The sequence below is a fragment of the Mus musculus genome, chromosome 5, assembly GCF_000001635.26.
Source record: "Mus musculus strain C57BL/6J chromosome 5, GRCm38.p6 C57BL/6J".
Taxonomy (NCBI): domain Eukaryota; kingdom Metazoa; phylum Chordata; class Mammalia; order Rodentia; family Muridae; genus Mus; species Mus musculus.
Genome location: NC_000071.6, coordinates 104801206 through 104827537, shown reverse-complemented (window position 1 = coordinate 104827537; position 26332 = coordinate 104801206). Strand labels below are relative to the sequence as shown.

At 42.3% G+C, this 26332-nt stretch overlaps 1 protein-coding gene across 9 annotated transcripts in view; it reads left to right on the top strand.

Annotated features, from left to right (window-relative positions):
• Positions 1 to 25292, top strand: part of Zfp951 (zinc finger protein 951) — a 57912-nt gene extending 32620 nt beyond the window's left edge. For 3 of the 9 annotated variants that reach the window (XR_003955690.1, XR_003955688.1, XR_003955689.1), the window contains exons 2-7: positions 10415 to 10541; positions 10779 to 10839; positions 12103 to 13628; positions 21979 to 22257; positions 23096 to 23235; positions 24069 to 25292. Coding sequence is in view for 2 of the 9 variants with exons in the window: in NM_001039231.3 (NP_001034320.3) it covers positions 10186 to 10230; positions 10415 to 10541; positions 10779 to 10839; positions 12103 to 13195 (1326 nt within the window). In the remaining 7 variants the exon portion in view is untranslated. Of the gene's footprint in view, positions 1 to 10185; positions 10231 to 10414; positions 10542 to 10778; positions 10840 to 12102; positions 14372 to 21978; positions 22258 to 23095; positions 23236 to 24068 lie in introns of those variants that run through there. The other 6 variants (XR_001784732.2, XR_003955687.1, XR_001784733.2 and 3 more) reach the window with 5 other exon arrangements.
• The last annotated feature ends 1040 nt before the right edge of the window (positions 25293 to 26332 follow it).

The window sequence follows — 26332 nt, the reverse complement described above, 5'->3', positions numbered from 1 at the left end:
CTTGTGGGTCTTTCATCTGGTGTGTTGGCCGGGAAACGCGACCATCCCTCACACCGGAGAACCAACTTGGAGACATGGGGATCCCCTCTTGTGTGCATGCTGGCCGGTGTCTCTGTTTTGAGTGTCTGTTTTCTGAAACAATCATTGGAACATGTGCTTGTTGTGTTGGGTTGTTTGTGTCTTGTCCTATGTTTCTGAAGCATGGCGAAGTCTGAGTTTGGATCCATCTGAGTTTATTGAATTTGTGTCTTGGTTTCAGGGTTACGAGATCGTGGGTTCGAGTCCCACCTCGTGCCTTGGTTTTAGGATTGCGAGATTGTGTGTTCGAGTCCCACCTCGTGCCTTGGTTTTACATCTGGCAGAGTGAGGAATGAGTGTGCTCTGGTTTTGGTCGTCTAGGTAGAGGTGGACGACAGTGTTTGTAGACGATGGGGTGATGGGGTTTTCTGAAATGTGCGCGCAGTCGGTATTTGCAACTGTCCTTTTGGGCCGTAAGGACCGGAGGACTGTGGTCGGCAGATGTGCTAAGAGGACCACAGGCTGTCACCCTGGGGGATGCCCTGGGAAGTAAGGAGAGCCAGGGACGCCTGGCCGTCTCCGGGGATCGGTCAGAGGGACCGAGTTCTGTTGAAGCGGAAGCTTCCCCCTCCAAAATCGTCTGATTCTTTTGCCTGCTTGTGGAGGACAAGAAAGGGGCGAGTGTGTCTGGATCTGTTGGTTTCTTGTGTATGTGTTTAGAGCTATGTGAAAATCTAGAGAAGCAAAGGTAATTCTCATAGGTGCTTTATACCCTGACTAGAGATAGTTTACACCTGAGACGTGAGAGAATGGGTTTTGAGAAAAGCTGTACTCTCCGACCATCTGGGGAAAATTTGGTTAAAATAAAATAAAATAAACAGTATCAATTGGTCTTTGGAGTCCTGCCCCTGTAGTTAGGAATCTAGTGTGGCTGGAGAAGCCCTGCTAGGAGCTGATTATAAACACTGCTCTTATAGGGACCAGCAGCTTCTCAAGTTCTATGGTAAGGGAACAGATGGCTGTTTTTCCTACAAAAATCTCTGTGCTTGTGATTATTGGATTCATCAGGTGACAAGGTGCTCCTCTCTTGAAATTACAGCTAGAAAAATTAAGAATTTTGTTTGGTTTAAATGGGCAAATGTATACGGCCATTTCATTTTTGTTTCTAAATAGTTTCAAAAGTATAAATATGTTTTAGATGTCTTGGTTATAGATTATGATTAGAAATTTGTAACATTGGTAACAAAAAGTTGACTTAAAACTGGTAACTCTGGGTTAGAGTAATTCAGAACATGTGGCATGAGCCAACCCATGGGAACAGGTCTCCAAAGATACGCCTGAATTGGGTAATATTCTATGTAATTCTTATCCTAGAAACCCGACTTATAACAGATATATTGGCGGCTACACCTTCTTGTGTTTGTGTGCAGGAACGGACAGCCAAACTTTGTAGCAAGTAATGCTTTTGGAGTTCATTTTTAAAGAAAATAGATTGTTTACACTGTTAAAATTGGGTTTTGCTTCTCAAAATTGTGGCTGTACTCTCGTGTTACAAGAAAAATTGAAGGCTTCTCCCGAATCTGAGCCACCAGCTAAACCCATCGGCTCCTCCAAAATCTATAAAGCCTCCTGGGTGGCCTAGTCCACAACCTTCCCCTTATCCACAGCCTCAACCCCAGCCGCCGAGGGAATCCCAAACCCCTCCGGGCGTCGAGAGGCAGACCACTGTGGGTACATGGAGCTGCAGAGCACAGTGTCCGGGTAAACTCTGGACCCGCCCAAACTTCAAGCCCTTCAGTATTGGTCATTTTCCTCTGCTGATCTTTATAACTTGAAAACTAACCACCCCCTTTCTCAGGATCCCCAATGCCTCACAGGGTTGGTATAGTTCCTTATGTTCTCTCATCAGCCTACTTGGGATGATTGTCAACAGCTGTTGCAGATGCTCTTCACAACCGAAGAGCGAGAGAGAATTCTGTTAGAGGCTAGAAAAATAGCTCGGAAGCCAACAGGCGGTCTACACAGCTACAAAATGAGATCAATGTGGGATTCCCTTTGACTCGCCCCCGTTGGGACTGCAGCATGGCTAAAGGTAGGGAGAGCTTAAAAATCTCGCCAGGCTCTGGTCTCCAAGGTGCCTCAAGACGGCCCACTATTTTGGCTAAGGTAAGAGGTAATGCAGAGGCCAATCGAACCTCCCTCAGTGTTCCTTAAAAGGCTTATAGAAGCCTTCAGGCGGTTCACTCCCTTTGATCTTACCTCGGAAGCCCAGAAGGCCTCAGTGGCCATGGCCTTTCATAAGGCAGTTGGCCCCCGATATCAGAAAGAAACTTCAGAGGTTAAAAGGTGTATTACAAGAGGGAGACAGTTATGCAATCTAGTGAAAGAGGCAGAAAAAGTGTGTGTGTGATAGAGAGCGAGGTGGGAGGCAGAAGAAAGAGAAAACAGGAGGGATCGTAGACAAGAAAGAAATTTCCCACAGTAGTAGGAGAAAAAGAAAAGACAGGATCTAGACAGGAAACCTGGGCAACTGAAGACCGAGCCTCAGCTAAAGAGGCTCAGATGTGTCAGACTCAAGTTACTTATTTGGGATACACCCTTCGAGACGGGAAGCAATGCCTAAAGAAAGCCAGGAAAAAGACTGTAACTCAGATCCCCACCACTACACCAAGGCAATTAAGAGGATTCTTGGGTACTGCTGGCTTCTACGGACTCTAGATACCTGGGTTGGCAACCTTAGCTGCCCTGTTGTACCCCCTAACCAAGGAAGGGGAGATGTTTTGTGGACCCCATATCACCAGAAAGCCTTTAAATGTAAAAGAGAGAGCAGGGGTCGCCAGAGGAGTCCGTTCTCAGACTTTGAGACCTTGAAAAAGGCCAGTGGCTTACCTGTCCAAGAAGTTACACCCTGTTGCCAGCATGTGGTTTTCTTGCCTGAAAGCTATTGCTGCCATAACACTGCTTGTCAAGGATTCTGATAAGCTCACTCTGGGACAGCAAATAGCTGTAGTGGCACCCCGTGCTCTTAAAAGCATTATCCAAAAGCCCCCTGACTGGATGACTACCAACGGTCCTGTGACACATCAGAACTTTTTGTTGACTGAACGAGTGACCTTCGCTTCATTCCACCTGCTGTCCCACTGCGTGAGACTGCACCTACTCATCACTGCGCTGACATTCTGGCAGAAGAAATGATCTGAAGGATCAAATCAGCCTTGGCCTGAGTGTAGTAAACTCGCGGTTGAAGGTAAGCAGAAGGGGGGAACAGCAGTAAGGTGGTGAACAGAAAAAAAGTGATCTAGACCAGCAGCCTCCCTGAAGGGACGTCGGCCCAGAAAGCTGAACTTGTGACAAGCTCTATGAATGGCAAAAGAAAAGTCTACACTGACAGCAGGTGTGCTTTTGCCACTGTATGGAGCAATATACAGACAAAGAGGGATGTTGACATCTACAGAAAAAGACCTAAGATGCTGTGGCTAAAGAAAATCAGATGGCAGATCTAATGGCCAAACAGGTGGCCCAAGGAGCAATGATCCTGGCAGTCAAGGAGCCTAAAGATTATTAAAACATCAGAGAGACCAGCTTTAGATACACCCCTGAGCATTATCAAGTTATGGACAGTATTTGACCCACCTGGGGGCCAAGAAATTAAAAGGGGTGGTTAGGTCCTTTGACTGCTATGTTACAGGACTCTCTGACTTGGCAGAAGAAATAGTCAAAAGCTGCAAGGCCTGTGCTATGACGAGGTAAAATTTCTAAAAGAAATCTTCCCAAGGTAATTGGGTCCAATAACGGACCTGATTTTGTTGCCCAGGTAAATCAGGGACTGGCTAAGATATTAAAAAATGATTAAAAGTTACATTGTGCCTGCAGGCCTCAAAGCTCAGGACAGGTAGAGAGAATAAATAGAACCATTAAGAGATCCTTACCAAATTGACAGCGGAGACTGGCGCTAATGATTGGATAGCTCTCCTACCCTTTAGGGTTAGAAACACCCCTGGACAGTCTGGACTAACCCCCCCCCCATAAATTACTCTACAGAGGGCCCCCTCCACTGGTAAAAATAGCCTTTGTACATAGTGCTGACATGCTGCTTTCCCAGCCTTTGTTCTCTAGATGTATTCAGCATGGGTAGTTTTGAACCATCCATGGCTCACAAATCAGTGAAATATAACCTGTTCCCAACACAGAATCCATGCTGCCTATAAAGGATGACCAGTTAAGACTTTGTCCTCAATTAGGAGGAATGGTCACCAGTGTCACCCTCAGAGTTCCCTGAAAGTTCCCAGAGCACTTTGTTCCTTTACAAACCTGCAATTGTCCCCTAATCCCAGCTCTGTCTCCCTGAACTCTCTCCCTACATCCCCCCTCCAAATGATCCCTACCACTTTTTTTCCCCATTTGCCTCAGTCTACCAAGAAAGTCTCTTCTGTTTCTGCTTTCCAGAAATGTGTGTTTCCCCTCTACATCTCTTCTCTTTACATAACCTCTCTGGGTCTGTGGAGATACCTAGATTAAATTTTACCTAAGAGCTAATATCCACATATCAGGGAAAGTATAACTCTTCCATCATTCTAAGTCTGGGTTACGTCATGGAGGGTGCTTTTAATGTAGTTCCAATCATCAGCCTATTGTCATGGTTTCATTTTAAGTTACCATATTTTTAGCAGCTGATTCATACTGTATTATACAGACAATCTACATTTTCTTTATCTGATCTTCCTCAGGGGGATACCTATGTTGTTTTTACCTCCTGGCTAGTACAAACAATGCTATTATGAATATAGGTGTGAATGTGTGCTTCTCGGTTGCGGCATGGAGTACCTTTTTCATATATGCCCAAGACTGATATAGCTTGGTTTGAGGTAGTTGGATTCCCAGATTTCTGAGGAGTCAGGATATAGATTTCCACATTGGCTATATTTGTCTGTACTCCTACAATCAGTAGAGGGCGGTTCACTTGCTTTATATTCTCTCTAACATGAAAATTATTTGTGTTATTCTTCGTAACCATTCTGGCATGTTTCATATGGAATCACAAATTAGTTATTACTTGCAATTCCATAATGACTAAGGATGGTGAATATTTCTTTAAGAGTTTCTCCGCCATTTGTTGGAATAGGTGTGACCTGGTTGGAATGGGTGTGTCACTGTGGGTGTGGGTATAAGATCCTCACCCTAGTTGCCTAGAAGTCAGTCTTCCACTAGCAGCCTTTGGATGAAGATGTAGAACTCTCAGCTCTACCTGCGCCATGCCTGCCTGGATACTGCCATGCACCCACCTTGATGATAATGGACTGAACCTCTGAATCTGTAAGCCAGCCCCAATTAAGTGTTGTTTTATTAAGACATGCCTTGGTCATGGTGTCTGTTCACAGCAGTAAAACCCTAATACAGAATCCAACTACCTCAAGACCAAGCTATATCAGTCTTGGGCATATATGAAAAAGGTACTTTATGCAGCAACCCAGAAGGACACATGGTCACGTATATTCTCAGTTTTTAATGACTACCATTTTTGTAATATTCAAATGTGTTAATGTGCCTCATTTTCTGAATTCATTCTTCACTTCAGGGACATCTAGGTTGTCCTCAATGACAGTGTGGTGAATGTATAATTCTTTTCAAGCACTTTAGTAATGGCCTCTGAGTTCTTTACTTCTTTGTAGTTTGTTTGGTTGACTTTGCATGGCATACAAGTTCTTAATATATATATCTGGATGTACGAGAACTGATCACATAGACCGGGCTAACATCCAACTCCATGAAATATGCTATTTTTTGTCTACCTAGTGCTGAGATTAAATGCCTGAGCCATTCTAACAAGGTTGCTCATTATATTTTTCCTTTTTTAAACTTTAATTTTCTCTTTTTAAGTTATTCAATTTACCTCATGCTTGCTGCCCCCTCCTGTCACCCCCTTTTATAATTCTTCCTCCATGCTCTCATCCCATTCTCCTCTCATCTGGTGGAGGCCCCTTTGGTTATCCCCCATCCCTGGCAACTAGTCACTGAAAGGATACATAATTTCTCTTGCACTGAGGTCAGACAAGGCAGTTTGACTACAAGAACCAATCTTATATACAGGCAACATCTGTTTATGTATCCCCATTTCCAGTTGTTTAGGACCCACATGATGGCAAAGCTGCACATCTCTGACAAATGAGCATGGAGGCCTAGATCCAGCCCATGTATGTTTTTTAGTTGAGGGTTCAGACTCTGAGAACAATAAAAGTTATTTGACTCAGTTAGTCTTCCCATAGAGTTCCTGTGTCCTGGGAGGACTGTAATACTGGCTCCTATTCTTCCAATAGAATCCCCAAACCCCATCTCCTGTTTGGCTGTGGTTATCTGTCTCTTTATGAGCCAGCCCCAGGGTGGAGCCACTCAGAGGACAGCATGCTCCTGTCTGTAAGCATAACAGAGTATTATTAATAGTGTTAGGGACTGGTGCTTACCCATGGGATGGGTCGCAATTTGGGCTGGTAATTTTTAGGCTATTCTGTCAGTCTCTCCTCCATTCCCCATGCACATATTTATTTTAGACAGGGTAAATTTTGGGTTGAAATTTTTTGTGCCTTCCTTGGTGTCTCTACTGTTTCACTGGGGTTCCTGCCTGGCACCAGGAAGTGTCCTCTGCATGATCAATATCCCCATTGTAGTAAGTCACAGATGAGGTCATCCCCATTGATTGTTTAGTTAGTTAGTAAGTTTGTTTGTTTGTTTGTTTTTTGAGACAGAGTTTCTCTGTATAGCCCTGGCTGACCTGGAACTCACTTTGCAGACAAGGCTGTCCTCAGACTCAGAAATCCGCCTGCCTCTGCCTCCCTAGTGCTATGATTAAAGGCGTGAGCCACCAAGCTGGGCCATCCCCTTGATTCTTGAGAGTTTGTCTTACACCCGGTCTCTGTCTCCAGGCCTGCCACCTCCTCACCCCCATCAGTTGCAGATTTCATTTTGGTTTGGTTTGGTTTGGTTTTGTTTTGTTTTGTTTTTGAGACAGGGTTTCTTTGTATAGCCCTGGCTGTCCTGGAGCTCACTTTGTAGACCAGGCAGGCCTCAAACTCAGAAATCCAACTGACTCTGCCTCCCAAGTAATGGGATTAAAGGCGTGCATCACTACCCCTGGCTCATTTGCAGATTTCTATTCATATTCATGGCCATCTAGTCATCTCTCCTGTCTTTCCCCAAAACTGATCCTGTACAAACTGTTCCCTTTCCATGCTCTGCCAGTCTGATGTCCCTCCCTCCATCTGGCTTTTATAACTATTATATTCCCCTTCTGAGTGAGATTCAAAGATCCTCCTCATTTGGGCCTTGCTCATTAACTTTTGGTTCTGTGTGGAATAGCTTAGTAATTGTATTTTTGGCTAATATTTACGTATAAATGAGTACACACCATGAAGGTCAATTTGATATGGTGTGCCTTTGGTAAGGATGCTATTCTCAAGTTTCCTCCATTTGATAGCAAATCTCATGGTATCTTTGTTTTCCATAGCTGAATAGTACTCCATTGTGTAGATGCACATTACTTTTTTCCATTCTTTAGTCAAGGGACATCTAGGTTGTTTCGATTTTCTTGCTCTTATGATTAAAGTTGCTGTGAACATAGTTCAGCCAGGGTCTTTGTGGAATGTTGGAGCATCGTTTGGGTGTCTACCAAGGAGTGGTATTGCTGGGTTTTGAGGTAGTACTCTTCTCAGTTTTCTGAGAAAGTGGCAAATTGATTTTCACAGGGGTTTTTCTAAGCATGCATTCCCACCAACAGTGAGCAGGTGGTCCAGTTTCTCCACATCCTTGTCAGCATGTGCTATATCTTGAGCTTTTGGACTTACACATTATGGCTGGTATAAAATGGAATCTCAGATTTGTCTTGCTTATCGCCTAAAGCACTGTAAAAACCTTTGACATAATCCAACATCCCTTAATGTGAAAGGTTTAGAGAAATTAGAGATAAAGGTCAAAATCCTAAACAGAGCCATAAAACAACTCAAGGAGATGAAGGGGATACAAATTGGAAACGAAGAAGCCAAAGTATTGCTCTTTGTTGATGATAAGATACTATACATAAATGATCCCCCAAGATTCTACCAGAGAATTCCTGGGATTGATATACACCTTCAGCCAAGTAGCTGGATACAAAATTCACTCAAAGAAATCAGTAGCCTTCATTATTCAAATGATAATTAGACCAAGAATATAATAAGGGAAATAACACCAATTCTAGTAACTATGAATTATATAATGTATCTTAGTATAACTCTATCCAAGCACTTGAGGGATCTGTATGAAAAGAACTTGAAATCTTGAAGAAAGAAAGTGAAGATTTAAAATTATGGAACGATCTTCCATTCTCATGTATAGATAGGATTCCCAAAGCAAAAATGGGCATTTTACCAATAGTTCGCTGTTTCTCTTTTTATGGCCTGTGAAATTATATAAAGAAAACCTTAAAATATACTTACATATACTTACTATAAATCATATATCTTTGTTAATTTTTTTGTAGAACATGATTTTCATATTTTCTTTTCTCTATCTGAAATATCAATTGATTCATGTATTTTTCTCATTTTTTACATGAAACATTAATTATATTTGGAATTTTGAAAAATAATACGTAAAAATTTAACTTTTCTGTTTATAGCCTTTCATACCCTAAAGATATCATTAATGAATGTTTAATATTATTCATAACTGGAGATCCTAAATCTAATGTTGAATACTACATTGTTTCAAAATATATATAATATTTTGTGGGAATTAACCATACTAAAAGAGCATAAAATATTAAAAATGAATCATTAAAAAATATTTTCAAAAGCCCTTATATGATTCCTCCTGACTAGTGGGTGAGTAGTTAAAATGCATTATATATTGGTTTATACTATGTAACACTCAGTTTACTTACAAAAGATTATCAGTGTTTCTAGGACATAAATCATTTTATCAGTTAGTTTAAAAATTTCGCCTGGCTTGTTGGCACACCCCTTTAATCCCAGCACTCGGGAGGCAGAGGCAGGCGGATTTCTGAGTTCTAGGCCAGCCTGTTCTACAGAGTTCCAGGACAGCCAGAGCTATACAGAGAAAGCCTGTCTTGAAAAACAAAAAACAAAACAAAACAAAAAGAAAATACTAATTTCAAGGACAGTGAGAAATATTATCAAGGATACTTTTATGATTGTAAGAATGATTTTAATATTTTCAACTGTTAGTACTCAACGAACAGAATAATTATTTTAAGGTATATTTCGCTGTTATGTTTCTTTTTTATTTCTTATTTTATTAATTTGGATACTGTCTCTGTGCCCTCTGGTTAATTTGGCTAAGAGTTTATCTATCTTGTTGATTTTTCTCAAAGAACCAACTCCTGGTTTGGTTGACTTCAGAACTGAGTTTGATTATTTCCTGCAGGCTACTCCTCTTGGGTGCATTTGCTTCTTTTTGTTCTAGAACTTTCAGGTGTTCTGTCATGCTGCTGGTATAACTCTCTCCAGTTTCTTTATGGAGGCACTTAGAGCTATGAATTTTCCTCTTAGCACTGCTTTCATTGTTTCCCATCAGTTTTGGTATGATGTGTCTTCATTTTCATTAAATTCTCAAAAGCCTTTAATTTTTTTCTTTATTTCTTCCTTGACCAAGTTATCATTGAGTAGAGTGTTGTTAAGCTTCCATGTGCATGTGTGCTTTCCTTTGCTTTTGTTGGTATTTAAGACCAGCCTTAGTCAGTGCTGATCTGATAGGGTGCCTGGGATGATTTCAGTCTTCTTGTATCTGTTGAGGCCCGTTTTGTGACGGATTATATGGTCAGTTTTGGAGAAGGTGCTGTGAGCTGCTGAGACAAAGTTGTATTCTTTGTCTTTAGGATGAAATGTTTGTTTCATAACTTCTGTTATTTTCAATGTGTCTCTGTTTAGTTTCTGTTTCTGTGATCTGTCCATTGCTGAGAGTGGGGTGTTGAGGTCTCTCACTATTATTGTGTGAGGTGCAATGTGCACTTTGAGCTTTAGTTAAGTTTTTATTATGAAAATGGTTGCCCTTGTATTTGGAGCATATGTGTTTAGAATTGAGAGTTCCTTGCTTTTTGTAGTTTGTAATATTCATACAGAATCTATGGTGTCTACTTAGTGTTGTTGATCTGTTTGCTTGTCTCTTTATATCTGTTAGGTACTCACAGATACTCTTCTTGCAAATGCATGCCCCATTCAAAAGGTGAGGAAATGCGAGATGTGAACCTCATGATTCAGTTTCTGTCTGAAATGACGTTGAGATTACATTATAACTTCTGTGTTAGGATGGAGGAAAAGGGAGTTAATTTGAATACATTGTTAATGAAATATATGTCCAATATGTGCGCACCATGCTTTCTATTATAAACATGTATGGGATGTTCTAGAATGCAGTGACATATGAGGATGTGCATGTGAACTTTACTCGGGAAGAATGGGCTTTGCTGGATCCTTCCCAGAAGAGTCTCTACAAGGATGTGATGCTGGAGACCTACAGGACCCTCAGAGCTATAGGTAAGACTGTTCATGTGGTTTTCCTTGACAAGTTAGAGGGAAACTGTTTCCTTAGGTTTGAATGTGTGTTTGTCCTTTTGCTTGCTTCTTTTGTTGTTGATGATGCTCTTCTATAATTTACATTGAGAAAGAAGAATGAGGTGAACGAATCAGACATGGATCTAAGGTTCACTGAAGATAGTACGTTAAACTTTCCATCAACTCCAATAATATACATTTTTTGGTACTATGTTTTAGGCTGTTATTGGGAAGACCACAGTAATGAAGAAAATTCTCAAACTTCTAGAAGACATGGAAGGTAATTTTTATTTACATGCTGATCCAAATGTGCCTCAGAAGAAATCTTCATGTGTTCTTGAAATTTTAGTTCAAGGCAACAGTGTATGTAAATAAGCATAGCTTTAAAGATACTGAGTATTAAATTCTCACAAATGCATTTACCCCTATGTCAGGTACTGTATTTTGGTTTGCAGGGCATGCTTCAGTATAGAATACTGCCTAAACAGATAGAATTATTTCAAGCACAGCCCCTTTGGCACTAAAATGCAGAATTGCCACTCGGTTTACTCTTATACTTCTCAGATATTGCAAAAAAGTATACAGTTTGATCGTATGATGTGTATATATCCAAAAACTTCTCATAAACAAATAGTTCACAGTAACACATATGTAACTCATGTACTTGTGGAAAGGTGCTTAAGTTTAGTGATAGTGGAAGTTTATAAGGCTTGAGAAAGTTGAATAGAAAGATTAATAGAAATACCTCACATGTCTCTGGAGAATAAAAAGTCAAACGTTGTGAATATAATATTTGTACATTTTATTTCTTTTTGTACCTTTCATAGGTATATTATAAGGCACATATCTATCTACCTACCTATCTATCTATCTCTATCTTATATAAAGGATCCAGGCCCTATTTACTAAGGATATTGACAGAAACACTGAGTGTCTTTTTCTCCAAGGACATTTAGAAGATATCTTGTTATCGCCACTTAGATTTTATTTGTTTAACTATATATGATTTTACAGTTAATTGATTTTCCAACTTCATTGGAAGTAAATCAACAAACTCACACTGCAAAAGATTCTTAGGAGTATTAGTAATGTAGAGATTTTCTGTTTTTTACTGGTTCACTGTCCACATATAATATGGCTTAATCTATAGGAAAATTTATGAATGCAATCATTGTAATGAAACTCTGAGTGCTTGCAGGTTTTGTTAAATATATGAAAAAGGCTATATAAGAAAAGATTGCCATGAATGTGAGCCATTATATAAATGCTTTTACAATCACAATTATCTTCAAATATTTATGGAACCCATAATGAAAGAAAAAACCATGGGTATAAACAAACTGATGAATTCTTATTATACCTGATTTCTATTTCCATTTAGAAAATATTATAAATAAATTCATACATATAAAAAAGATTCATTACTATAATGCCTGGGTAAACCTTTCAAAAGTGACAATTGCATCTACAGGCATAAGAGAATTTATAATGTAGAGAAAATTTTTCAATATATGCAAAATGCTAACGATTTTGTATGTCATAGGCATCTTCAAATGGAAGACAGAACTCATACTGGAGATAAAAGCTATGAAGGTGTGCAATGTAACAAAGTGCTTTCGAGTCACAATCATGCTCAGATATATAAAGGAATGCTTACTGGAGCCTTTGTACTTTATACTGGTGGTCAAATGCATAGCAGAACACAGGCAGGGGATAAGCCCTGTGACTGTAACACACTTGGTAAATCCTGTACATGCAACAGCCATCTGCAAAGCCATAAAAGAACAGATACTAGAGAGAATCCTTATAAATGTAATCACTGTGGTAAAGCCTTTGCTCGTCACAGGGATCTTCAAAACCATGAAAGGACACATACTGGAGAGAAGCCCTATGAATGTAAGCAATGTGGTAAAGCCTTTGCTCTTAACAGCTATCTCCATATCCATGAAAGGACACATACTGGAGAAAAGCCCTTTGAGTGTAGCCAATGTGGTAAAGCCTTTGCTTGTCATAGCCATCTTCAAAGCCATAAAAGAACACATACTGGAGAGAAGCCCTATGAATGTAACCAATGTGGCAAAGCCTTTTCATGGAACTATTGTCTTCAAATTCATAAAAGAACACATACTGGAGAGAAGCCCTATGCATGTAACCAATGTGGCAAAGCCTTTGCTTGTCATAGCCATCTTCAAAGTCATGAAAGAACTCATACTGGAGAGAAGCCCTATGAATGTGACCAATGTGGTAAAGCCTTTTCATGGAACTATTGTCTTCAAATTCATAAAAGAACACATACTGGAGAGAAGCCCTATGAATGTAACCAATGTGGCAAAGCCTTTGCTTGTCATAGCCATCTTCAAAGGCATGAAAAGACACATACTGGAGAGAAGCCCTATGAATGTGACCAATGTGGTAAAGCCTTTTCATGGAACTATTGTCTTCAAATTCATAAAAGAACACATACTGGAGAGAAGCCCTATGCATGTAACCAATGTGGCAAAGCCTTTCCTCGTCACCACCATCTTCAAAACCATGAAAGGACACATACTGGAGAGAAGCCCTATGAATGTAACCAATGTGGTAAAACCTTTGCATGTCACAGTGCTTTTCAAAGGCATAAAAGAACACATACTTGAGAGAAGCCCTATGCATGTAAAAAATGTAAAGCCTTTGATTACCACAGCCATCTGCCAAGTCATAAAAGGACACATGCGGTAGTGAATCCCTATGAAAGTAACCAGTTTGATAAAGCCTTTGTTTGTCACAGCCATCTTCAAAGCCATAAAAGGACATATACTGGATAGCAACCCTATGAATGTAATCAGTATGGGAGAGCATTTGCATGTCACAGCATTGTACAAAGGCATAAAAGAACACGTACTGGAGAGAAGCCCTATGAATATAAATAATGTGGTTAAGCCTCTGCATGTCACAGTGTTCTTCAAAGGCATAAAAGCTCACATTCTGGAGAAAAGCCTTGTGAAAGTAAACAATGTGGTAAAGCCTTTGGTTGTCATAGCCATCTTCAAAGCCATAAAAGAGCACGTACTGGAGAGAAACCTTCTTCACGTAAGTACTGTGGCAAAGCATTTGCAGAAAACACTAATCTTGAAAAGCATAAAAAAAACCCTACACTGGAAAGACTCTCTATGTATGTAACCATTGTGATAAAGCCTTTGCTCATCACAGCTATCTTCAAATCCATGGAAAGACACATAGAGGAAATAGACACTATGCATGTACCCAATGTCGTAAAGTGTTTTCACATAACAGTAGTCTTCCATGCCATAAAAGAACATGTACTGGATAGAAGCCCTATGAATGTAACCAATGTAGTAAAGCCTTTTCACAGAAGAGTTTTTTTCAGTGTCATAAAAGAACACATACTGGAGAGAAGCCCTATGAATGTAAACAATGTGTTAAAGCCTTTGCTCTACACAGCCATCCTCAAAGCCATAACCGGACACATACTGGAGAGAAACACTATGCATGTAACCAATGTGTTAAAGTGTTTTCACATAGCAGTAATCTTCAGAGTCACAAAAGAACACATACTTGACAGAAATTGTATGGATGTAAACAACATGGTAAAGCCTTTGCACATGTGGTCTTCAAGGGCATTAAAAACCTAGAATGCAGTGAACTCTTTTGAATGTAGTCAACTTGATTAAGACTTTGCATATCAGAGTCTCCTCCTTTTGTATGAAACAGATCATTCAGCAGAGAGATTTTGTGTGTGTGTGTAGGCTTGTAACTCTTTCATCTACTTGTCCCATGCTTTTTCTCTAGTAAATTACCTTGCCTATCTTTTATATGAGGAATTGTGCGTTTGTTATTGTCATAGGTGATGTCTTATTTAGTTGATATCCACAAGAGACTGCCCTGCTATTTTTCGAAGGGGATAGGCGAGGAGGGAATCTTGGGATCATGGTAGGTTGGGAAAGTCATGGAAAACTGAAGCGGAGGGGAAAACAACCCAGGATTGGAACCTTCAGCCTATAAAGTTTCCTGCTTGCAAGGTGTACTGGGTCAATAGTAGCACAGAACTTGTGGTGGTAACCAAATATTGACTGGTTTAATTGGATGCACATGAAACAAGAAGGAGCCTGTAACTGACACTGGTTGATCAGGAACTAGAAGCAAGATAAGCAAGGATCATACTTTAGAACCAAACATGACTGTCCCTTGCCCATCACCACTATCCCCACAAAAAAACACAGTGATGTTCTGCTCTTTTCATAGTTTGGTGATTCGTCCAACTGTCATTAATGTCTGCTCTCATTAGGGCATGGGAGTAATATAAATGACCCACAACTAAACAGTAGAATCCAGGTTTCCAGTCTCTATTGTTTTCTTTATCTATAAGCTTGGGGAACAGCAGAGAAGAGGGGAAGTCTTGCGCGCGCCCCCAACTCTCCAGCAAGAACAACGCTACAACAGGATCCTTCTGCACACGTTTATTCAGTCCTGTTTCTTCTTGTTTATATCTCCCTTGTTTATATCTCCCTTATTTATATCTCTCCTGTTGATATCTCCCTTGTTTATATCTCCCTTGTTTATATCTCCCCCGAACCCTGGGCCTCTCACTCTTTTATACTCTCAGTTCCCATCCACGCACAGCAGGCCACGCCACTTCACCAGGCACGCAGCTTCAGCTAATCAGGGCAGCAGGGGCATATCTCCATCAAACTGGATTCACCTGTATCCTGGTACACCTGCGCAGCTCTCAAGATGTTTGTGGCTTATATGAGGAAGTCAGGTGCAAGTCATACGACTTATTTACAGTCCCTGGCGCCTTTGGGACTGCCGCCACACCCGCTCCTAACATCTCCCCCTTTTTTCTTTTCTGGCAGAGAGAATGTCTGTAGATAGCCCCCGCAGCCATGCCCCTTACCCGTCCTTGGGTGACAAACAGCATTGGTTTGATCCCTGTCTTAGGTTGGTGACATGCCCAGGGAGTCTTATCACTACCTCTCTATTATGCCAAGCCACACCTGGGGAGATTGTGTTTTGCTTGTGGCAGGTGCATCAAAAGGCCAGGATGTTGATTAATCTATGGCCAGATCTTAATTGCTGCAAGCAAGCCTCATGGGTGAAGGTAGAGGTCTGATCCCCAGTGTGCAAGCATAGGAGCCCTACACAAAACCATCCCTTAGGCTCATCACCCAGAGAGGTCTTGGCCAGCTCCCGTGTCGTTTTTCCTGAGGGAAGGGAACTAGGACACTGAACCTTCATGCAATCAGACGTGCCTTCCACAGGATGCCAACAGCAAGCTATCCTCTGTGCAGTGCTTAGCCTCGCACCCCACGGCATAACGCAGCATAATTTCTTTTAGAGCGGCAAGCCAAATCTGAGGAGATTGTCCCGCCTCCACTGCAGCAAAAGTCTACTCTACCATGGCGAAAGTGCGGGCCGCACACTCTGCACCTAACACATGTGCCAAACACACAACACACACACACTATTGCAAGCATACATCCCAGGGCTCTCATCCCCGCTCATCTTCCCTGAAGCAAGGGATAGATGGCCAGAGGGGCTATCTCTTTAAGGGGAATTCAGGGATCAAAAAGCGTGGAAAAATTTGAATGTCATGACGAGCTGGTATCGGCTTCTGGAACACGGAAAGGATTTCCCATCTCCACTCCATCGTTTGTGCTTGCGGGATCATCCACCACATTCACAGGGGCAACTGGATCAGGAGCCTCATTCTTGCAGCATCTTACCAATCTCTCCGGCACCCAAAGAGGTTCTGTCTGGTCCTGTGGAAACACACAAACAGACCCTCTCCCCCACTTTAACACCGGATCTGGTCGATCCCCAGGGGAGATGGACACAATACCTCGTGGTAATGAGACCATAACCTCAATCACCTGTGTGTCCATCTGGGGAGTTAATACAAGAGTTAAGTTTTCACTGCTGAGGAGGCATAGGGAGGAGGCACAGAAGCTAATTCGCCTTCCTCCTCTGCCTCGGCTCTTTTTATTTTGTCCTTTCTGTCCACCTGATAACACTGTGTCTCCTTTCTTTTTCCTTTTTCTTTTTAAGCCCTTCTCCTTTTCCGACATACTCTCTTGTTGCTCTATAAGGATTTTCTGACCTGTCTTGACTGCCTCTACACACAGTTTCAAACAGTAACAGAGTCCATATATCAGAACAAACAAGACCAAAACTATCAGACCTACCCACAAAGGGTCAATGGAAGAAAAAAGCATAACTACACAGCGAGGATCTATTGATCACTACACAGAGGTTATCATAGTTCCTTAACTTGTCCCAAAACCGTGAACCTTAACTTGTCCCAAAACCGGGAACCTTAACTTGTCCCAAAACCGGGAACCTTAACTTGTCCCAAAACCAGGAACCTTAACTTGTCCCAAAGCCTGGAACCTTTCGTTACCTTGTGCCTGCTTCCTGGCAACTTTATGCTTGCCTCTATTTTATCCGAGGTCCTTCCCAAACTCCTGAGTTATTTTGTGCCTACTTCCTGGCAACTTTATGCTCACCTCTATTTTATTCGAGGTCCTTCCCAAACTCCTGGGGTCGCAAGTTTCACTCACCGTGAACTTACCCTGCCGGCAACCACTGACTGCTGAAAGTTCTGAACTCGGTGGGGGAGTCGGTTCCCCGTACGGGCCACCAATTGTCGCGCCCGCTCTCGACCAGCAAGAACACGACCACCAGTCCTTCTAACAGCAGTTTATTCAGTCCTCCTCTTTCAGTACCGTTCCTCAGCTGAAGAGTTCTGAATCCACGCCGGATCCTTCTCAACAGTCTGTTTTGCAGGAACACTTCATTACCACCATTCCCCGTGATGCAGTTCTGAATCCTCCCTGTAGCAGGGGGTCTTCGCTTGTGCCTGAAGATGTTTCTTTTCCCGGGTTTCAGCACCACTTCTTGCGCGCGCCCCCAACTCTCCAGCAAGAACGACGCTACAACAGGATCCTTCTGCACACGTTTATTCAGTCCTGTTTCTTCTTGTTTATATCTCCCTTGTTTATATCTCCCTTATTTATATCTCTCCTGTTGATATCTCCCTTGTTTATATCTCCCTTGTTTATATCTCCCCCGAACCCTGGGCCTCTCACTCTTTTATACTCTCAGTTCCCATCCACGCACAGCAGGCCACGCCACTTCACCAGGCACGCAGCTTCAGCTAATCAGGGCAGCAGGGGCATATCTCCATCAAACTGGATTCACCTGTATCCTGGTACACCTGCGCAGCTCTCAAGATGTTTGTGGCTTATATGAGGAAGTCAGGTGCAAGTCATACGACTTATTTACAGTCCCTGGCGCCTTTGGGACTGCCGCCACACCCGCTCCTAACAGGGAAGAAGGAATTGTGGAAACCAGAGGTGTCAAAGACACAAGGAGAGCACAGGCTACATAATTACCTGACTGGGATTCCTGGAGTTTCCCAGATGTTGAAGCCCAATTTTGGAGCCTATACAGGTCTACACTAGGTTCACTGCATATATGCTGTTGTTCTTGGATGGTGGTTTTGTTTGTGGGAGGTGTTGAGGAATACTGAGAGTAGGAGTGAAGGTTTTTTTTACTCTTTTGCCTGCTCTTAGGACTCCTGTCCTCAAGTCTTGAAATGAGGGTTTGTGCCTGTTCTAGTTTCATCTAATCTTGTTTTTTCATTCCTGTGTTTGGTAGACCTAGTTTTTCCTGTGGTTCTTGGAAAGAGTTTAGTTGGGGAGTAATTTTGAGTGCTAGAAAGAGGGATAGTTCCAGTTGGACTGGATTGCATTAGGTAAGAATTAATAATAATAAGAATAGGGGAAATAGGCAAAAAAATAGAGATAAAAGGCTTTAAAGTTTACACCAGATAAAGTTTAGATATAAGAGATTTGAGCATCATTTGTTTGTGCAGTTACATGAGTGGCTTCCATATGAGATAACTTGAAAATCTAGTGTGCAAGTCTTTAACCTTTACTTGAGCTGTGATTAGGCCAAGTGTTTTGCAGGAAGAAAGTGTGGTTTTAGGATCTTCTGATTCCAAGGCAGAAGAGATAGTCACACCAGAACCACAGGTGCATGAAGGAAGAGACAAAACACATGTGAGAAGTAGGTGAGGTAAGGGGAGAAGTAAAAATTAAGGGTGATCTAAAGAGTATCCGTGGCTTCCAAATGGAGCGAAGAGGGAACAGAGTAGAAAAATAAAGGGCCCTCCACCCAGTGATGGTTCCCATAGCCTAGAAGCCTCGGGGCGGGGGACACTGAGAATTTATGGCACATAGCAGGCAATTTGCAGTGAGAAATGAGTGCAGGGTTGCAATACTTAGGCCAGGTGCTTGTGAAGATACATCAGGTAGCTCTGAGGAGGAGGAGGAGGAAGCAAGGATATGGTCACGTGTCCAAGAGGGCAGAAGGAAGATGGAGGGCTACACGTCCTAGATGGAAGGAAGTTGAAGCCCCATGGATTAGCTCAACAAAGATTTCAGATAAATGCCATGGTGTCTAGAATTTATATCTAGGGCAGCCCCAAGAAAAATAAGAGAACTGAAGGAAAGAAGTGTCTCAAGTCACAGAGGAGAGTCATCTCTATTCATGTTAAGTGGGCAGAACTAGAAGGAATTCTAGTACACCAGTGTGACTTTTGTAATACTAGTAAGGAAAATAGGAAGTTCTGAATTGACACTTAACACTAGAGGAGGTATCTACACTAGATACCTAGTATCTGACACTTAATACTAGATCTCGAGATCCTGGACAGATGAAGTTCCTGTCCATCCGTTTTAGGTGTTTGAGAAGCCTAGACACAGTTTTCTTCCCCCACCTCAGTTCTATTTCCCAAGGTGGGAATCTGTGAGTTATATTGTTTGGATTTATTTGTTTCCAGTCATGACGTGGCTATTTTGTACGTGTGTTTCTGTCAGTAGTATCTTTAGTATTTGTCTTTTTGTTATATTAGACCGTGACAGACACGATGGGACAGACTGACTCTCATTTTCTTCCCTCTCACTCCCTTAACATCGTCTTGGCTCATTTTAACGAGAAGACCAGAGCTCACAATCTGTGGATGGATGTGAGCAAGAAGAAAACGGAGACATACTAAAGCTCAGAGTGGCCCACTCTCAGAGTAAAATGGCCAACAGATTTGGAATTTTCCATCTTCTCACAGTATTAGCAGTAGAAAGCAAAGTGTTCCAGAAGGTGGGGGAATATCCAGACCAAGTCCCTTACATTCTAGTCTGGAAAGATTTGGTTACCAATCCTCTACCATGGGTGAAATCCTGTCTATTGCCCCTGACTTACGCTACTTTACCACCAGAAACTATGCCTGTTCTGTTGGCAAAAGAATGAAAACGGGAAGATTCCAAGCCTCCGAAGGTTCTCTATCCTTTCTACAGGACAGTACACTAGAGGAGGTCACATTTCCTCCCCCCTTTACTTGACTGACAGTGCGGCCTGGGGGCGGGAGCTGCATTGATGGTTGATGGCTGGTTGGGGCAGGCATCTTAGGCAGAGGCCCATTATTCACCACTAGATGCCCCACCCATGCCTGGAAGTCCTGCACAAGCGGTTCCATCCATGCCCTGGCCAGCAGTTCCACCATCGGCACAGATGTACCAACCACAAGGGATCCCTCCAGCAAAGCCGGTGGCCCCTGCACCAGTCATCCTTCCACTACTTGAGGCCCCTCAGAGCCCCTTAGTGTCCACATGAGAGTGGAGGGAGGGCAGGCCCAGGGCAGGAAGCAGACTGCCATAGCACTTCCCCAGGCTACAGCACCAGAGGCAAATTCCACTGTCCTACCCCTGAGAGCCACCGGTCCAAAAGATGAACGTGGTATCCAGAAACATCACTACTGGGCCTTCGCCATGGCTGACCTTAATAATTGGAAAAGAGAACATGCTAAGTTCTCTGATAGCCCTAAACAGCTCATTGGTTTACTAGACACCATTCTTTTTACCCTTCAGCCCTCTTGGGATTATTGTCAACAATTGTTGCAGATTCTCTTTACCACAGAGGAGATGGAACTCATCATCCTGGAGGCCTGGAATCCTACTTTTTGGAGACACAAAGGAGGGGAGGCTGTCTCCTCTGAATGTCCTCATTAAGGGGGAGTTTTATGGGAAGTACCAGTCTAATGCTAGGGGAGGGGGAGTGAGCCCCAGGCTGCTGCAGGAGGACCCAGCAGAGAAAGCAGATGTATGCCTATTGTGCTTGCTGCAGGCTGGAGGGAGGATGGGAGCTTCAGGGGGCGAGGGGGTGTGGGGAATGAAAAGGAAAGCTGTCTGTACATAACACTGAAATCTCTCTAGTATCAGTAATTCGGGGTTTACAACATCCTCCCCTTTTGGTGACTCTAGAGGCCAGTTTTGGACTCTTTATAGGTCTTAATTGTCTGTGCTAACTGGATGGTACTGGGATCTCATCACCATCAGTTGAATAGTCCCTAACCTCTGCTTTATAGGCTACAAAAGCTTATTGATTATGCATGGCCTGAATGTGACCTGTAACAGAAGAACCATCAGGGGGCCTGTGAATGTTGAAGTGAGGGTAGTTAACCATGGAGACTTATAGAATAGTGAATGATAGCAGCTTTTGGAGTTTTCTCATTCTCTTTGGCACCTCTCTGTGCTTTCTCTAACCTTAGCTAGTGATTCTCTTATTATTCCAGAGTGATTACATGAAAGCAACATTCTCCTTCTGCTGCAGGAACACTACTCTAATCCTTGTCCGTTCTGCAGAACTACCTCAGCCAGGGAATCTATATTTCATGCTAGGTGTGCGATGGATTTTTCTAAGCTTTGGATGTCTTGATCTATATCTAATTTAAGGCTGTTATAGTTCTTCTCTTGCCATGTTAGGGCTGCTAACCTGATGTCTGCTCCCAGAATTACAGCCAAAGTTGAGGAAATAGGTTCTCTCTTCTGCCTCATCAGGTCTCCCCCAACATGCCCCATTAGGTTCTTCAGCACTATTTCTTCTGAGTAATAGGTTATGTGTGGCACCAACTGGACTAGAATACAAAACTCCTTTGCAGTAGGGAAATTAAGGATCTCTCTGTGCAACCACAGTGTCAACTCTGTTGAACAGGTCCACCAAGCCTGCTCAGGGGGCAGGGGTGGGGGAATGACCCATTTGGAATGAACTGTGGGGGTTGTTTGATTACAAAAGTGCTGGTGTGACAAGGGAACTTCTCCCAGGCAGGTCCTCTGTCCTGATATGGTCTTCAGGGTTAAGGCTGGGCCTTCTTGGGATGATCTGCATGCAGTGTCTTTCTCAGATTCATATTTAGATATAAATCCAACACCTTCATAAAAGGAGGTCTGGAATTATAGCACAGCCAGCAGGAGGTGGTTAGCTGTGGGTGGGAGCCTTTCAAAATCTGAAAGGTTTTTAGCATCCTTAACCTGAGCAGACCTACTTGCTCCATATGATTCAAAAAAGATCCTCTCTCTTTACCCAGACGCCAGAACCTCAGCATCCAGCAGTGATTTGGCCCTGATCTAGGGCACAGTGCAGACTACCTGACCTTCTGGATCTTGCCCAGCTCTCACAAGCTTGCAGACCCCACAGCACCCGGACCACTTAGTGCACAAGAACACAGACTCCCCACCCCAGGGCGTGCAGCCTCCAAGCCTCTCTTCCTGCTCTGCCCAGATCACAGGCAGGTCTTCCTTCACTGGCAGCCTCCTGGAAGAAGCAAGAGACTCTGGCAGAGGCTTCAGGCTTGCTGGGCAGCAGGGTGAGTCGCTCCTCTTCCCCTACATCTGCCTGTAGTGAGTGTGAGAGAGCGGGGCTGGCGTTATTATTCAAGAATTAACTAGGACACCCCACCAGTTTACAGTGCACAGTCTGTGCCTCTGGATGCATTCAGAGGTGCACAAGCAGTTTCCAGCACCTACTCAGCTTGGTTAAACCTGGAGATGCTTTTCTGCAGCATTTATTGGTCTTTTCAGCATGTGGGGGAGGGGAGGGGAGGGAAATTGTTCCTCCTATACATTTAGTTGTATAGGATATGTAACCTATGAGCTGACCCTGATAAAGTTACAGCACCAAGAGTGAAATGTAGTGGCTTTGCCTGCCATTCAGGGTCTTCCCTCTGCCTCAAACTCTGGAAGTCTTCAAGAAATCAAAGGTTTCTCCCTCCCCCTCTCTCTCTGTCTGTCTCTCTCTGTCTCTCTCTGTGTGTGTGTGTGTGTGTGTAAAATGTCCTATCCAGAGATATGTCCTCCGTGTGTGTGTGTGTGTGTGTGTGTGTGTGTGTGTGTGTGTGTGTATGTGTGTGTGTGTGTGTAAAATATCCTATCTAGAGATACGTCCTGCAGTGAAAGAAACACATATTTCAATATGTTGGAAAGGAAATTTCATTTTTGTCTGATGCTATTAAAAGGAAAATAGGATGTAAATATTATTTAGTGTATTGTTTTAATGTTACAATACCCTCAGTTTTTTACTATGGTTTTCATCAATTTGATTTTGATATATAAAGTAGCAGGAAATATGCTGGTATGTTAATTCTCTTTTGGATGTTCAAAATAATAATGAATACTAGCAACACAATTTTGTGTTTTGAATTGCAGATAAGAAAACTTGTGTGGAGAGAGATCTTATTTCTCATGTCTTCCTTCTCCTGGTGTAGTTTGGCTTCTTTCAAATACAACTTTTCTACCACTTTGTGGTCAGGAGTGGGTAAAGTGAAAGAAGAGGAGACCCTCCACAGGTTTGTCCTCTCAAGAGGGAGAAATCTGCTCTTTCAGCCTATTTGTGAACTGCTAAATCCTAAGCCATGCCAGGCAACACAGAGTCACAGGGTTGGAGAGACACAGGCAGCCATTGTAGCTGTATGCAGAATTCTGAGCAGCAGCTCCTGTCCAAACCTGTCAGACCCATTGTATGCTGCTGCGTTCCCACTACTACCACAGGTTCAGTCTGTCACCAATGCTGCTGGGGATATCCTGTAGGCAAGCAGGTGTGTTGTCACTTCAGTCTTAGGACAGGAGCAGACAGCCATCCACTGACACCGGGCTGAAGGTGTTGATCTCCTATGATACCAGGTCTAGAATTCCATGCTTCCATTCTTGTTCATGACTGTCTACTGAGTCAGCAAAATGCTGCCAAATTTTATCTCCTTGGAATGTCTATGTTATTAGGAAGCTGGGTTCTCTGCTTCAGGAGTTACAATATTTGATCAATACCTTTGCCCTTTGTAGAGAGCAGCATTGTAGATTTAGAAATGAACGACATTGTTGAATCTACAGAGCTGGAATATAGTGTGGCTCTGAGAATTTCCCAAGTGTATTAGGACTACTTCCAGTATGCTTTTGAGTAGATGTTGCAGCTATACCAATTTCGATTATTTTTGAAACTAATTAAAGTAACAGACTCAATTTGATAGATTGGCATAATGTATAACAAAATTGCAAGGCTATCATGACTACTGTCAATTAATTAAAAACAAATGTTTAATGGTGTGTTTTAACTATGGTTTTATAACTGGTAGCAACAGTGGATCTACTGAATAAACATTGACATTACCTTTGTGTTGTCTTACAGATGTGCTGGTGAAGAATTCTTGGAGATCCAGGGCTTCTGTGTCTCATCGTAGGGCTTCTGGGAGAATCACCTGGCTTTATCTTGAATACTGATTATCCTCTTAAAAATTACTGATGTACAATTGCTACCTCTTAAGAAAAGGATTCAGTGTTAAATTGCCATTTCTGTGTACCATATTTAAATTTTCTTAAATTTAATTTTATTTTTAATTCATTTTTTATACTCCATATTCCATTTCCTGTGCCCCCCCATCCACCCCACAGCTCCACATCCTACCCCTCCTCCCACCCCAGCTGACCTCTAAACTCCCTGGGGCTTCCTGTCTCTTGAGGGTTAGGTGCATCATCTCTGAATGAACACTCATATTAATTTCTAATTTGTTTGCATTATCCTGACATTAAAAAAATACTATATTCTTTTTTCTATTTCTTTTCATTTGTATATTTTATACTGAAAATACAGAAAATAAACCTGCTGCTGAGAACATCCTATCATGGAAATTTTCTGCAATTATTTAAAGCGTTGTGATTCCAAAGTATCCTCTGATTGCTTATTGTGATACTCACAAAAAGTGCTGTATCCGGCATTACTCAGACAGGATCCTTCTGCTGTGAACTGTGGTGAATGCATAGACTTATGGCTGCTACAGAACAAGGCTAAGGGACACACGAGTGCTTGTCTCCAACAGAACACCTATAGCACAGCCTCTATAGCTCAGAGCATGGTGGAATATGGGGAGAAAGAATGCAGGAGCCAGAAGATGAAAAGAAGGAATGGAAATGCACTATTGTGGTCATGAACAGACATAGCAACCATGGTCTGTCTCCCAACTCTACAGCTTAACTGCACAAGACTCGTTCCCTCACCATCGTTGGACGTAACAGGGAGCTCAATGGGCCCATTTCCCATTCTGCTCAACTATTGGCTAGTGGCAGATCATGGGAGGAAGGTAGTCATTGTTTCACATTTATACTCATATCTGAGCCTACAGCACTCTAGTGTAAAGTCTGAAACCACGGATCACACAGACAGCCCTGTGTGTCACAAGATAAACTCAAAGTTGTGATGGTGAGAAAGAGACTTGGAGAGAGGAGTATGTGAAGGGAGTGTAAGGGAGATGAGAGAGGTGGGACAGAGAGGGGATAACTGAAATGCACTATATATGTATATGGAGTTGTCAATTTTTAAATAAAATTTACAAATATAAAAAATTTTATAAATTAATAAAGATTTTCATTTGTTCTCTATTATACTGTAAATCAGCAATTAAGATATTTTTAAGAAATCACAAAATAGTAACAAAGTAATTATAAGTAAAAGAGTGTAAGCCCCAAACTACTACAGAGACACTTGCTCATCCCTTGTGTTTCTGAGGTGCATAAAATACAAACATCAACAACCAAGACAATAAGCCTCCTCCAGAATTCAGCAACTCTATCAAAAACGTGAAGATTGATCAATAGGAAGATGCAGTTGGGGACCATCTTAATGTATTAGTGCTCAATGACATAAGTAAATGAGGTCTTCAGCAATGGGGTCCTACTATCAAGTTATGGACAGTGACCAATAGGCTTGGCAATAGTCTGTGATGTTTATGGAAATCCATAGAATTCCCTTTGACAAATGACTAAACCTGAAGTAATAGATCCCTAGCACTGGAGGTGACAGACATCTTACTTGGTAATATAAGCTGGCTTAGCGAGCCCTTGTCTCCTCCATAATATAGTGACTCTATTTAAATTCCTTTCATAAATATATAAAATATAGTATGATACTGTGGTATGTAGCAGGAATGGAGGGCTGCAAAAGTGTCTCCTGCAAGTGAACCTAATTGCAGACAGCCTGAGAGACCAAGAATTGCTGGGGCAGACAAAGCCAGCCAATAAGGAGCTGCCTTTTGGCGAGCCTACTGGCACAGGCCTTTAATCCCAGCACTCAAGAGGCAGAGGCTGGCAGATCTCTGAGTTCCAGGCCAGCCTGGTCTACAGAGTGAGTTCCAGGACAGCCAGGGCTACACAGAGAAACCATGTCTCATAAAAAAAAAAAAAAAAAAAAAAAAAAGGAGCTGCCGTTTAGGAGAGGTGCATTCTTGGTACCAATGGGACTTGGGTGGAGAGTATTAAAAGGAGCTAGCAGCAGTGTTCACAGAGCTTGCTGTCTCTCTTGTCTGCAAAATCTGTGTCCTTGACTCTCACTTCACCTCCAAACCCCTAGGGCAGATAAGGTAAGCAAGGAGTAGTCCAGGGTACAGGAAACAATGATAA